The following is a 15,357-nucleotide window of genomic DNA, read 5'->3' as shown; positions in this document are numbered from 1 at the left end:
TCTCTTGTGCCGTGTCAAGCTGAGAGTTATCCTACCTCACGTATTTTTGAAAATTGATCTGAGAATGGGTCACCATTAGCAGTGGACCACGTGAGCCTCACTCCTGGGGGAGGGCCTAGAGCTCCTGGCCTCCATCTGCTCCCTGGAGCCTTGAGTGGATGCATGAACTGGTGGTCACTGGGAAGTGCTGTCCCTGGCCACCTCCCTGCACTGAGATTCCTCTCAAAGTGGAAAAGGTATGGGAATGCAAATTTCCAGCAAGTTCTTTAGCTTGGAGCAACACTTTCAGACGATTTACCATTTGTCTTTGGGTCATATCTCTTTTCTATATTTCCACAATCTGTAGATATATAGAGAGACATAAATATAAATAGGGTACTTTAAATGTTCTTCACCCTGCCACGAATAAACAGTTAAATTTCAAGGAAAAACTTCTGTTCCTAGAAAGCTTGGCTAATGACATATTATAAAATGTTTTGTTTTTAGACATCAAAAAGATACCATTCTGAAATTTAGGTAACAAAGTATGTATATTGGGGCTGCGGAGAATTGAAAAGGTCTTAGTTCTGGGTACTGCAGTTGTTGGAATCTGATACCAGTTAACAAAGGCTATTCCCCGACAGAGTGGGCAAGAAAAACAACCATAAAAGTGCGCTGCTAGTAATGTGTAGTCTTTCTAAGGTTTATTAAGAAAGAATATAAACATATAAAATCAAGACTTGGTTCCTACAGCGGCTGCATATCATATAGATTAGATACATGATTCATGAGCAGAATCTCAAGGTTTAGAAAACAAAAGGACTTAAGTCTACAAATCAGGTCCAATCAAGGCATTGGCAGCCTTTACAAAACACCGTTAGGAGACATTGCTATGAAGATAAATCTAATTTAATACTGAAGTACCTCATTTTTGAGTCAATCCCACAATATGTATACCTCACAAAATTATACAATTAAAACACTTAAGTTCTGAACTTAAATTATTGCTTGTTTACATATAAACTGGATTTTTATGTACCTTACAAAACTTCGGCTTTGTCAGCACTGCTAAAAAACAAAATAAAAAAACCCATGGCAGAGGTCAGATCTGTCGTGATGTCTGCTGTCGATTTCATCGGCACTCCCTCGTTCGGTGGCCAGAGCGGATGCCGCAACCCAGGCCTCTTTACGCAGGTGTCGCAGCCTGACTGGTGTCCCTTCTCCACTTTCTTCCTCTCCTTGACAGGAAATGCACTTTTGATGGAAGCTGTTGCTAAGTGGCTAGAAACGCTGACAGGATGCATGGCTAAGCTGGTTTCTGTTGCTGTTTTTATTTAAAAGCCAAGAAAGTAGGAGGGATAAGAGAAGGCAGGGAGGGGAGGCAGAGGTCAGGGCCAGAGAGGGGAGGAGATGCCAATTCAAACCACCTAATCAATCTAAAATCACAATTTAGAAATTAATATTCTTTCACTCCTGATTTGGGGGACCTAGTTTGGTTTTCAGGAAGAGGAAACCTGGAACAGATTTCCAGGTTTCACGTGAAGAGCGCTCTTTCAGGCGCCTCATCTGTTCAAACACTGGGCGCTCCTTCCGACATGCCACAGCGGTCGGCTTCCTGCAGGCTCTGACTCCAGCGTGCTGGGTGTGCTGGTACATACAGCATTGCTCAGTGCTGCCCTGCTTCCATCCCAAATGCAGGATTTAGCTTACAACACCTTGTGTTTGACTTTGTTAAAAAATTCCTTTCTTTTCTCTAGACAGGATCGTAATCTTTTGTACTAGACTGATTAGCCAAGAAAACAAAGCAAGAACCCAGTGTGTGGAACTCAACAGGAACAGAACAAGAGCATGGTTCTCCTTAGATACATACATTTAGATACATTCAATCTGAATGGGCATGACGTTTGCCTGTCCACATATTCTTTGCAGGAGAGATCTAAGTTGCACTAAGGTGAATGCAGTGGACAGACTGCGAGATGGTCTGGAGGCGAGCTTCAGGCTGGCAGGAGAGGCAGCGCTTCCAGTGACAGCCAAGCCAGCACACTCTCTGCTGGGGCCAGCGCCCAACTGTCTGCTGATGTGTCCTGGGGGAACCGGTGGCAGGTCAGGTGGGTCAGAATAAAGAGACGCAGCTCTGCAGACTGGTCAGTGTTTGGAGCAAGTAAGCCCCGTGGGTTGAAGATAGAAGCAGACTGCTACCTGTAGGGTCAGCAGTATTTCTGGAAGGAAACAGACAGAGGCAGTGTGAAGACAGTGGGCTCTTATGGTTGGTTGGTTATTTTTATTGCATCCCTGAGGACCTATCTCAAATTCTCCACCCCCTTACAATAGTTTCCCAAATGTGTGTACCACCATCCTGGCAATATCAGTATCAAGTGTGTGTGTGTGTTTTTTTCCTTTTTTTAATAAATGAAAACAATGCAATGTCTATCACAAAACACAAAAGCTAGTTTATTCTAGATAACATAAATCTCGTGTTTCTGATGTTGTGGGAAGGTAAATGGTGCTGTTCCTAACAGAATGCCACATTTACAAACCCAACAGTGCAAAGGTTCTCACAGGTTGCCGTCAGGGGATGGACAGTCTCTCCTGAATGACTTCTGCTCTCTTATTGAAAACATTCCTCCATCCAGGCATGATGGCACATGCCTATAATCGCAGCACTCAGGAGACACAGGCAGAGGAGGAGCAAGGTTAAGGCCTGCCTGGGCTACAATGGTCACACTACCACCCACAGCCCGCACCTACTTCATGCATGCGTGTGGTATATGTATGTGCTTGCTTGAGTGTACACACGTGCTATGGAGGAGGTTGACATCTGGGATCTTTCTCCATCACTCTCTACCTTCAGCTAGACTGCCTGGCCTGTTCCTTCTCTCCTTCCCTGAAGTCCTGGGGTTGTAGGTGTGTGCTACCATGCCCAGCTTTTTAGTTGGGAGCTGGGGATTTGAACACAGATCCTCATGCCTACACAGTGAGCATTTTATCAAATTAGCCCTGGAACTGGTAAACTCCGAATGCAACACATGGTCAATATGGAATCTGGTACAGTGTGTGCCTTTCTCACCTGGTAAAAGCTTTGAAAACACTGACACTGAGCTTTTGTGTACCTAACCATCATGTTATGTCCTATACACCGTCAGACCTCTGAAACCCAAAGGTCAGAGTGGGAAAACAAATACACTATCTTATTAAGATACGGGCTGGGTTTATTCTAAATCTGATTACTACTACAAAAGCACCCAGGATTAAGGACGTTCAACATTCATTTAATCCTACAGCTTCTCCATTGGGATCAAGTTATTTGTCTCTTTTTTTGGGTATTCCAGGGTGGGCTTGAAAGGTTATTTAAAGGTTATTTAAAAACTTTATTATTGTTGTATGTGTTTGAATGTGGAGGTCTGAGGATAACTTTGAGAGTTGGTTAACTTCTTCCACTGTGAGTTCTTGGAAACGAATTCAGATATATTTCTGGTCCTTGCTTCATTTTTTGAGACAGGATCTCATTGTAACCTGGCCAGCTTCAAATTCGCTAATGACCCTGAATTCCAGATTTTCCTGTCTCTACCTAACAGGATAAAATGTTTTTTAGAGCTGGGCATGGCTGTGTACTCTTTTGATCCCAGCATTTGGAAGGCTGAGACAGGCAGATCTCTGTGAGGTCACATGGTTTACAAAAGTTTTTATCCCTTAAGTGATGGGGTGTGTCAGGGGAAGGAGAAAAAGGGAGGGAAGGCAGAGGGCACCAGCTTCTTTCTATTTTTTTTTTATGGTACTGGGGATTCACCACAGGTTCTTATCCATTCAGGCAGGTCCTCTACCCATGGGGTTGTATCCCTAGCAGCCCCAGCCTTAAGAAAACCAAACAACATAAATAACTGGCGTGATGGTACATGCCTGTGATTCTAGGAGAAACCAGGAGTTCAAGGTCCATTATACAGTGAGTTTAATCAAGACCATCCTGGGCTACCTGCCATCCTATATTAGAACAAATGAAAAAAACAATAACCCCACCTTGCAAAAACCAAACAAAAACTATTTACACAAAAAGTTCTCTATGCCAAATGAAATTATAAGATGTCTTGCAGCCATTTCTAAACCACTGACTTATGTCCATTCTGGCCTTCAGATACTCAGCCACACTGGCTGCGCCCTCCCTTGACTCCAGCTGCTTACCCGAGATGCATCTCCCTCCTGCTTGATCATGTCCATTCCAGGCAGTTGGTTTGGGAAAAGGTTGCCTCCCCTCAGAGCAGGGTCATTTACCTGAGGGCGACAACACATGACACATTTCCCATTTTTAGTCTTATGTCCCTGGGGAGAAACGACTCCATCACAATGACTTCAGGGGCCTAGCTGCTCTTCCCTGTGCACATTTTGGGGCAGTATGGGGGCTGAAAACACACATGATAGTATGCTATTTGCCTTCAAGAAAAGTAAATTTTATTTGCATATTTTCATTTATATCTTCCCCCCTCCCTTCCTCTGTGTGTGTGTGTGTGTGTGTGTGTGTGTGTGTGTGTGTGTGTGTGTTTAAGGCTGGTTTGAATAAGACTGGTAACTTGGCGGTGTGACTGTGAAAACCCATTCCTCACACCCTTGCTCCTCAGGCAAGCAATTAATTTGCAAGAGCAAGCTGTGAACACCCAAAACACCGCTGGCTTTCATGAACCAACTCTGGCCAAAGAAGCTACTTGTTAGCATCGATCTATTTCTTTAATGTTTTCCTTTTATCACCTCTATTTTGTGTGCCGCACGCAGCGTGCGTGTGGAGGTAGAGACTGGTTCTCACTATCACGTGAGTCCTACGATGGAACTTGGTTCTAAGGCTTGATGGCCAGTGCTTTCACCCCACCCCACCGTGACAGCCATCCCACCAGGGTTAACAGAGAACGGCTTTGTCAGAAGACACACTGTACTTGTGGTTTTATTTCCTGGCTGACGCATCCGTTTCCAATGGTCTGGGTTACCAAAGGCATCCAGCTGCTCCTGAGGAGGCTGGCCTGTGACTAAGCTCTACTGCTACAGCACTGGCCCCCTCACTCCTGCCACATGCCAGACAGCAAACCAGAAGCCACCAGGGTCCATGTGTGTAGGGTCTGCAACATGAGCATCACACTGCCTCTCTCTTTCCTCCCTCCTTCCCTTCCTCCCTATGACACGGTCTCATGTAGTCCAGGCCTTGAACTAAATAAAGCGATGGCACAACAGACACACTAAATAAATATTAAAAACTGCCAAGAAACCAACTATGGCACCTGCACTGTGGCAGTGGAGAGGATCAACGGGGCAGCAGCCTTTGCATGGCAGCCACGTGGCGCTGCGAGTGACTGGGTCTCTCTGCGTAGCCCTGGCTGTCTGGGAACTTGCACTGCAGACCAGGTCGAACTCAGAGATTCTTCTGCCTCAGCTTTTTCAGAGCTGGGAATAAAGGTGTGCGCTACCCCACTTGGCAAAGCTAGCTCTAAAACTTCACAGCGCTCACCATTCCGTGTTTAAATCCCACATCATGAAAAATGTTGATGGTGTGAAAACAACAACAAAAACCCCAACCCTTTAGCAGTCAAAAGTCTTTCCTAAGGGTCTGCCATGAAAAAGTATTTTTGCTAAATCTCACTGGCACAGGTGAAAATAAGGTGAAAAAAACACTTTTCAAAATAGATGTGGGACTCAAGGGTACAAATAGACAAAAAGTCAAGACTAAAAAATTTTGAGTTGCTTTTCTGTGGCACTTACCTGCTCAGGACCCATGGAGGACAGCCCCGACGTAGGCACGGAGGTCACTGAGGTCATACTGATCTGTCCTGTCATCTGGTTCATGTTGCTCAAGCCACCTGTGTTGGTTGCCATGGACACATTGATGTTCATGTTGTTATTGTACATGCTGGTGTTTGCTTGTTGCCCGAAGTGTGGTGGAGACTGCTGTGAAAACATGCTGGAACACAGGGAAAAGGTGTTAGAGCCTGGCGGTAAACCGAGGCTGGCAGTCTGGAGCACTTGTTCTAGAATGAACGAATCTAAATGAATGAATACAGGGCCAGTTGGCCTGTGATGCCGCAACAGAAACATGAAGCTTTCCCCTTGCAATCGGTACTGAGAGGATTCACATCGTGTCCCACTTTTCTAGCCCTAGATGCTCTCTGTGTTTGCTCTGATCACAAATACTGATAAAACTGGCTCTGGGTCACTGCCTTCTACAGGAGTTCTACAGCTAAGAGGGGAACCAGCTTACAGGTATTGCTTTCAACTTCGAAACAAGAGGTGCTGTGCTAGACTTTTGTAAAATTTTGTTGATTTTTGCTAAAGAGTAAACTGGCTTATTTAGCAATTCACTTGCTATTGCTTGCTTAAGCAAATACATTTTTAAAATTATAAATGCATGGGACGGCTGCTCTGAGGAATCATTTGTATTAGACGCAGCGACGTGGTATTACCTGTTTCCGCCCATGCTCCCCTGTGCCCATCCGTTCATGTCCGAGGGGGGCTGGTAGGCTGGGTTGGCTTGAGATTGCTGCATCATGGGACTCTGGGTGTGTGCCATCCGGGGGGACATTAAAGGACTCTGGGGTGTCGTAGCCCCAGTAAAACCAGGATCAGGTTGTTGACTTATTCCTTAAAAACAAAACAGGAAGTCCAAAGGAGATTATTGGCTGTATTATAGAGAGAATATTCCAAATTAAGTATACACAAAGTTATTTTGAAATACTTGATTATATACAATTAATTATAGACATTTTAAAAGATTCAGGCTAAGACAGAAGTGCAGGGGAAAAGTCTCCATACTTGAAATCTCTACAACAGTCACAGGGGTCCTAGGACACATATTAAATGTCATGGCTAGTGTCAGAGAAATGACATTCTTTCCTTCATCCCTCCAAACTAAGAGTTTGTATGAATATATCACTTTTATCAGAAATGGTCAAAGTTTTTCAAAAATGTAACTATCACTGTTAATGTTGATTACATTTAGTTTAGGGTCATTAATTTCAGCTATATACTGAAAGTACACAAGAAACTTCATTAAACTGAATTATACCATCCAATGATGAGATCATCTACTTTAGAAAACACGTAACTGCATTCACACTGCCTTGGGAAGGGCTTGTAGTACCGGAGTGCTGTCAGGTTTAGCAGTCAGGGACCATTCAGCCTCTGTTTCTTGTTTAGTTTCAGGGTAAAAGAATTCACAGGAAAAGGAAACAACTCTCAGCAGACCTTCCCCAGCCATGAGAAAGGAAACACAGCAGGGGCTCTGGGAAAGGAAGGCGGTGAGAGGGCAACTCAGGGGTGGAGTAACACACGTGTTTGCTTAATATTTGTGCAGCACTTACAGGAGCACCAAACAACATTTATGTCAAAGAAATATGCTAGTTTTTCCTCTCTTTTTTTTTTTCTCTGTGTAGTCCTGGCTGTTCTGAAAGTCACTCTGCAGACCAGGCTGGCCTTGAACTCACAGAGATCTATCTGCTTCTGTCTCCTGAGTGTTGGGATTAAAGGTGTGTACCACCAGTGCCCGGCTACATTATCTTTGCTCTTTAAAGAGACAGCACATCTGTATTTAGGCAACACAAAGACTTATCTTACTGAGAGTTCACTCAGACAGGGAAAGGAGAGCCATTTGGAACACTTAATGTCAATGTAAACACCTACATTTATTAATAATCCCCCTATTAATTGAACATGATACACATAAACATTCATATCTATGACATTATCCTTGGTATGTCATCTCTTAGACTGACATTAAAGAACAAGAGATATGAAGTAAAGAGGTCTCCCACTGCGGCTCTAATGTAACACTTCAAGAATTACCTATTCGGTAAAGATTTGGTAGAATCTTTTAAAGGTTTTCTTTTCTTTTTTCATAAGTATTGTCAATAACAAAGTATTTTTCAAAAGCTGTAGAATATCCGTAACACTTAATTTGATTGATGTATTCTGATATTTTGTATCTAGCTATTGATTTCTTTGTGTCAGACTCCAATAAATTCAAATATTAGTAGCAATATTTGTGTGTGTGTGTTTGTGTGTTATATTACTGACCTCAGCAGACACACTCATGTTCGCTCACACATCCAGAGACCAGACACACACACACACACACACACACACACACACACACACACACAACTGGTCATTCTTAAATTAAGACCTGCACCCAGGGTAAAGAGATTGGATGGCACTGTGCTGGACTGCACTGTGCTGGACTTGGGGACTTCTGCTAGATTCCAAATGTCCTCCTGAGAGCTGTGCGAAGAGCTGTGACCCAGGACTGGGGGGCTCTGGGGAGAAAGGACCGAGGAGAGGTGGTGGGGATAAGTTCAGTACCGTAGTTTGGAGGAAATGGAAACTGCTGAGCATTGGCCTGGGGAATGCGGGGATTGCCCATGGTTGCTGGCACACCACTAGGGGCCACCATGCTCGGGGTCATATTCAGCCCTTGCCCTCTCATCATCAGACTTCGCTGCTGCACCTGCTGCTGCTGATGCATTTGTCTCTGCCGAAGATGCTGGTTGAGGATTTCCCTCTGCCTCTGGGCCAGCATCTGGGCATTAATAGGAGCCTGAAATGAAGGAAAACCAAGAGTAGATAGGTTAGACATGATACCAATGGCATGCTCCATGCAAAATCATTTGGAAAATAAAATTACACGAAAGAAAGTACCCAGAGTGGACCAACTAGAGAGTGAGTATGTGAGGTTCCAAGTTCAATCTTTGTGATGATTCTGTAACCACACTGGTGTTGACTAACTCATTTTGTGAGAACAGTCACTCGAAGGACTTCAAAAGAGCACAGGCCTTCTCAGAAGGCTCTTTGTGTTTATTTGTATGTGTTACGCAGCATGCAGTGCAGTGCTCATGGAGGCCAGAGAAGAGTGTCCAATTACCAGGGAGTGGAGTTAGATAACTATGAGCTGCCATGGAGATAACGGGACTTGGATCCAGGTCCTCAAGAAGAACCATCTCTCCCAGCCCTATGTAGCTCAAATTGACCATCAACTCTTTATTCTCTGGCTTCAGCCTGCTGAGCACTGGGATTACAGCATGTGCCGCCATGCCCAGCAGAAGACTCTTTACATCACTTGAGGATGGCAGTTTAGTCTCTCTTAAGGAACATTCCAATCTAACAAGAAACCAAATCCTTGCCAAAAGTGACTTGGTGCACTTCAGAAAGGTGGAGGTAAGGGTGGCAGTGGTTTTCTTCAGTGACTACCAAAACAGATTTGGTTGGCTACCCAGGTATCCCTTCCCCAGCTACCTCCTGACTGCGAGTTTAATGTTAATGAGTAAAACACACACACGGAAATGTCTTCAAACAGAAACTCCCCCTAAAAACAGATTATGTACTGATGTGCTGAGAACAATGTCATGATCAAAGGTGTGTAGGACCCCAAGCCTGTGTTTTTGGGAACATCAGTCAGTACTTGAATTACGACTGGTTGAGACTTTCTGTAACATAACTCTTGTGTACTCTGGCAATAAGATGGCACTGGGCACTAAAGCAGGGACCATAGGCCTGGGGGTGCAGAACCAGGAGGAGGGATGACAGGAGGAGCTGAGGGGACATGGTGGACACACACAGCTGCTGGGCTCCTCACCTGTGCTGGTACTCCAGGCCTCAGAGTCAAGTTCACATTTGAAACATTGCTGATTTGATTCATAAGTGGCTGGCGATTCTAAATACGAACAAGCAGAAATCAATACTTTTTTGGGAGAGGGGTGCTTCAAGTCTCTATATAGCCCTGGCTGACCTAGAACTCACAGAGATATGTGTGTCTCTGCCTCCCATGCTAAGATTAAGGGAGTGCACAACCACGTTCAGTTCAGGGTCTAGGATTCTAAGTCCTCCTGCCAAGTGCTAGGATTCGAGGGTTATGTAGTCAATTCCAGTTCAGTACATTTTACAAAACAGGAAATATCTATGTCGAATCACCCTTTCCAATTAACAGCGCCCACCCCCACCCCCCAATTCTACTGCTTCACTGGTACACCAACACCCATTACTCTTCCTGAGCCCCAGCTCCAGAGGTCCCAGGAGAAACTAACCTGCTGTGCTTGGAGGCGATGCTGAAGTTGAAGTCTCAGTTGGTTTGGCTGGTTCTGCACGAGGCCCGTGGGCCTGAGCCCTGGCCGGGGCTGCATACGGAGTGTGGTGTAATTAGGCCGCTGTCCCATGGTGTGAAAGTTTGGATCTTGCATGGGATTGTAGCTACCCTGGGCCATCTGTGCCTGAGACGCATACTGCTGTGGGAAAACAGGGGCCTTCTGCTCCAGCATCATGTTGGACTCTTGATTTGAGAACTGTTCTGGATCTACAGCTTGGCTCTGAAAAGAAGCCCCAAATAAGCACATAAATAAAGCTACTAAAAACATTGTACTAAATATGAGACAGTTTTTTCTCCCTCTTACATTTGATGCTTTTAAAATACTGTACCAATAATATCAAGGTAGTTTGGGCTTGGCTCTACTTTTCCTTTTCTTCAATGACTCTTTGAAATAGACCCAACTACCGAAGTGCATGGCAAGACCACCTCCCCACAGCACTTCCTTCACGGGGGCGGGAGAAGGGGTTGAGACTATGTAATGTTCTATCTTTCCCCAGTCAGAACCTGGCATGGGCTTCAATGAGCAGACATCTGCACGTGTTATCTCTTCTGACTAGATCATTCATTTTAATTCAATGACTGCCTTAGCCAGCATTAGCAGTGTTGGGGAACCAACCACCCCTGTCCTCGCTCTGTAAATAACAGACAGATGTGGGGGCATGAAGCTGACTTCAGCAATCTTTCTAGTGAGACATGGTAGGCTGCAGTTCACACTGTGATGTGGGACTTGAGACCCTCAATAGGTGATACACTGACTATGCTTTGGGAGTGAGAGCTGTTTGATATAGGGTCTCACATAGGTCAAGTTGGCCTCTAACTTGCTATGTAGCCCAGATTGGGTTCAACCATGAGCCTCTACCTCCCAAGTGCTCCCAGCCACCATGCCTGGCTTACGCTGCCTACTGTTTACTTAGCTGTCCTCTATAGTTGGCAGAATTTTTTACATGCCCACACTTTATCATCATTCACTTAACTACGTGCTAGACATATTCGATATTCTTGTCATTTTTTTTAAATAGCTGCTTCCCCACCAAAGACCTATAGAAGGAAAGAAAGGTGTAAAGATATTTAACATATTCTCCCCGTGCCTTGACTGGTATCTGGCAGACATGTCTGCAAGATGGTTATTATGCATCTGTTAATTTTCTGAGAGATGTGCCTTCTCCCAACACCCCCATACACACACAGACTTTCATAATAGCCCCGGAACTCACTATGTAGTCCAGTTTGGCCTTGAACTCACAGAGATCCACTGTCTCAGTGGATCAAATGCACCACTATGCCCGGCTGAGGTGCATTTTACACAAAGAACTACATACATTCCAGCTGCATCTTGTATTAGCTACATAGTTTTCAAAGCATGCTCTCTCTCTCTCTCTGGCACACACATGCCACAGAGGTCTTCTCGGGATATGTCTCTTTGTGGTTCACCTTGTTTCTGAGGCAAGATCTTTTCTCACTTCTGCCACTGAACTGTATATACTCTCCTGTTTTCTCTCACACATAGGAAATCTGGAGCTTTCTCAGGGTGAGTATCTCAAACCTGTGCAGCCCCGAGTGTCCATGTGAAGATATACCCAGCCAATCCTTCTCCTAGAAGCCACTGCCACAAATCTGAAGGTCTTTCAAAGGGTAAGACCCCTGCAGCAATAAAATCTCAAGCCTCCTTCAGTCAGGGTTCCTCCAGCCCTGCCTTAGTCATTCCAAGCCACCCTAGTGCTGCACAGCATCGTGGGGCAGATGCGCAACAGCTGTGGCTCACCACCCCTCCCCCGCAGCACTTTAAAAAGTGTGCATGGGGGCTGGAGAGATGGCTCAGTGGTTAAGAGCACTGGCTGCTCTTCCAGAGGTCCTGAGTTCAATTCCCAGCAACCACATGATGGCTCACCACCATCTGTAATGAGATCTGGCGCTCTCTTCTGGCATACAGGCATACATGGAGGCAGAATGTTGTATACATAATAAATAAATAAATAAATAAATCTTTAAAAAAAAAAAGTGTGCACAGAGTTCCAGCAGGGAGACACTCATCACTGAGATATCTCAGAACTTTCTAGTTGTCCATTTTCAACAGAAAAATAAAATTAGGTTATTTCTATATTCATCTATTTAATTTTTGTATTTTTTTGAGACAGTGTCTTTCTTTAATTTAGAACTCATAGATTATGCTGGACTGGCTGGGAGGTTTGTCCAGAATCTTCCTGCCTCCACGCCACATTGTAACCACGTGCTGGGATGACAAGTGTCTACCACTGGGCTCTGGGGAATGCTTGTGAGACAAGCGCTTTATTGACTCTGCTCTCTCCCCTGCATGTAATTTCCATGTTTAAACCCTGTATGCAACTCTGGCTACACATGTGTCCCATTTCCCGCATTTTACCTAAACATGCTTTCTGCAGTTCAGGTAACCTGGCTGAGGAGACGTGGAAACAATACAGAGAACAGAGGGGAGGAACAATACGGTGAGGGCACGGCCCTGGCCAAGTGCCATCAATCCAAGGCTAATAGGCTGCAGCTTAGATACGCTCTTAAAAAACAAACACCCTTGAAAACGGACCAAAGAGGTACAGGCCGCTCGGAAACTCAGGGGTAATTACAGAGAAGCTAGGGTCTAGCTGACACTGGGCAAAGCCAGCCATGTCCACAGGAAGCAGCTAACCCATTTCCTTTCGGGCTGCACTCAGGGTGCATTGTGCATGTCCAGTCGTTTCTTCCGGCTGTGCTGTTTTCACCATGAACTGACTAGACGGTGGGAATTATGACAAGATTATCCCTATTGTTTCAGAGAAGGTCTGCAATGCTCCATGTCACCTCCTCACAGATGCAGTGACATGTAGGAGACTGTACTTGTGACAGAAAGAAGGATGTGTGATGCTGAGTGCAAAGGAGAACAGCAACAAAGGCGGGAAGATTTTCTAGGTCCCTCTTCCTTCAGCAAAACAGGGAGCTGTTTCACACAAAAGCAGCTGCAGGGGCTGCTTGAGACACGGTCTTTGGAGAGACACTGGGTTATTTATCTCACTCTCTCAGGTATTCTCAAATCAAAGAAATACAATTACAGGTCTATAACTTCTTCAAATAAACCAACCATGAAGACAAGACTCACTGAGGTAACTGGCTTTTTTTTTTCTTGGTTTTTCGAGACAGGGTTTCTTTGTGTAGTTTTGGAGCCTGTCCTGGAACTTGCTCTGTAGAGCTGGCCTTGAATGCACAGAGATTCTCTTGAATCTGCCTCCCAAATGCTGAGATTAAAGGTGTGCACCACCATGCTTATTGACCTTTCTGATATTCCTGTTTGCTTAAAAATTCTTAAAATTGTTCCAGGTAACACCCATATAAGGGCCAAAGTGTTTAAACTGCAGCCACTACCTGTGTGTGAACCGGTCCTTTTGAAGTAGGGCTGCCTGCCCCAGCACACAGACTGTGTTCATATTGTCTCCCCTTGTAGAGGCAAGATGCAAGAACACCAGGAATAGTGACCTGAGGTTTCTTTGATATCTTTTCTTCATCTGCCCATGAAGAAGGGGGCCAAGAAATTGGGCTTTAGCTTCTGCCTTTCTGCTTTCTTCTGCCTTTCGAGTTTTATGTTATTTCCAGGGGTTTGCTTCTTGGGCAACAGTTTATGTGAGAGCAGTGGAGGAGCAGGAGAAGCAGGAAAGCGGGGGAGGCACCCCAGAGCAGACTGCTGGAACAGACACCTCTTGTCTATGGAGCACATGGCCCCCACAGTGCTCTGGCCTACCTGGCTGACCAGTTCTGGGATCCCCAGAGCTCTATCAATCTCCTCGAGGCCATCGAAGTTCCGCAAGGCCAGATACAGCTGGTCCAGAAGAGCACCCTCATCGCTGGGAGACTCTGCTGCAGGATGTGGACACAGCAGGTCATCGGGGGAGCTGCCAAATGGCTGCCTGTAAAGAGACAAACTTCACCATGGCTGATGGAAATGAACTCTCACCCCAGACAAACACTGAACAAAATGAAGACTTTTGGTAATATGCACCTGAAAAATTCACTTTATTCACGTGCTAATAAAGCAGTTTTGTTTCTATGCCTTTCTACAGCTAGCAAACTAGGGGTTTAACTTAGCCAGGTACTCACCACTACTAGGAAATTTTGCGTTTCTGCAGAAGCAGAATTTGCAAGCATTTATTAATGCTCTCAAGATACGTAGCTGTTAGTCCTCGTGAGTTAGGTGCCAAGAGAAAGAAATCACAAACCTTCTAATTATAATTGCTATAAAGCAATTCAAGATAGCATCTTGACACCAAACTACCATTTCTATAGTATATAAAAATAATTAAATTACTGAGTGAATTCGAGGAGCTTTGAGTCACTGTGAACTGAAGAGAGGAAATGAAGAGTTATATTTTTTCAAATTCTATTGGGTACTATAGAATACTGTGGAGAAAACAGAAGTATATAGTAAGCTAACTTACTTTTTATTGTGTATGGTACTGGGAAATTAAACCCAGGGCATCATGTGTACCAGGCAAGCTATTCTCAGTTCAAAAAAATTCATTTTTAAACAACTAAGAATAAATTTATCAAGGGATGAAGTTGTCTGGTTCTGTTCAGTCTGCTGTATTTTCTCAGGCAGTCTAATTTATGTTATTTTGACTTAGAACTGTAATATAGGGTCCTGCTGAGCACTGAAACCAACAATTAATTTCAAATAGTGAGAGTAGAATGTATCAATGTGCAATCTATATTCTCCATCAGATTCTACTTTTAAGAGAAAATCACCCAGTTGAGTGTTCCTTTGATGCCTCTTCTCACTTGCTGTCCCTGATACAGTTAGTCCCACTGCTTCTGAGCCATGGTAAGCTGGCTGGGAAGCCACTGTTAGTCAAGAGTGTATATATAAGGGTAGAGATACTATGGGGGGGGGGGAGAGAGAGAGAGAGAAAGAGAGAGAGAGAGAGAATATATATATGTGTGTGTATGTATTTCCAGCCAAAAGTGCATATGTAAGGGAGTACGCAGTGTCAGCAAGAGTGCATATATAACCGTGTATCCACTGTCAGCCAAGAGTGCATACATAAGGGTGTATATATTCCAGGTATTTCACCTCTTGCTCTCTTGTCACCGAGAGGCTGTGGAAGAACAGCTTGCACTGGTTGTTTCCAAATTTGACACCTACTTCTTTTTTCCTACAGTCCACATTCCCCCAATTAATCTTTTTTTTTTTTTTTTGGTTTTTCAAGACAGGGTTTCTCTGTGGCTTTGGAGCCTGTCCTCGAACTAGCTCTGTATACCAGGGTGGTAGTGCCCCA

General features: G+C 44.6%; 1 protein-coding gene across 3 annotated transcripts in view; it reads right to left on the bottom strand.

Moving 5' to 3' along the window:
* Positions 1–412: 412 nt before the first annotated feature.
* Ncoa2 (nuclear receptor coactivator 2) overlaps positions 413–15,357 on the bottom strand; it is a 222,814-nt gene continuing 207,869 nt past the window's right edge. For all 3 annotated transcript variants that reach the window (XM_005361880.3, XM_013351868.2, XM_026786560.1), the window contains 8 exons: positions 13,827–13,992; positions 10,026–10,304; positions 9,578–9,655; positions 8,308–8,542; positions 6,414–6,591; positions 5,716–5,914; positions 4,156–4,245; positions 413–2,198 (listed from right to left, as the gene is read on the bottom strand). In XM_005361880.3, the coding sequence (XP_005361937.1) occupies positions 2,187–2,198; positions 4,156–4,245; positions 5,716–5,914; positions 6,414–6,591; positions 8,308–8,542; positions 9,578–9,655; positions 10,026–10,304; positions 13,827–13,992 (1,237 nt within the window). In that variant the 3' untranslated portion in view covers positions 413–2,186. The remainder of the gene's footprint in view (positions 2,199–4,155; positions 4,246–5,715; positions 5,915–6,413; positions 6,592–8,307; positions 8,543–9,577; positions 9,656–10,025; positions 10,305–13,826; positions 13,993–15,357) is intronic.

The sequence above is a fragment of the Microtus ochrogaster genome, linkage group LG5 (assembly GCF_000317375.1).
Source record: "Microtus ochrogaster isolate Prairie Vole_2 linkage group LG5, MicOch1.0, whole genome shotgun sequence".
Taxonomy (NCBI): domain Eukaryota; kingdom Metazoa; phylum Chordata; class Mammalia; order Rodentia; family Cricetidae; genus Microtus; species Microtus ochrogaster.
Note: the sequence above shows the minus strand (reverse complement) of the source record. Positions and strands in the feature narration are given on the sequence as shown.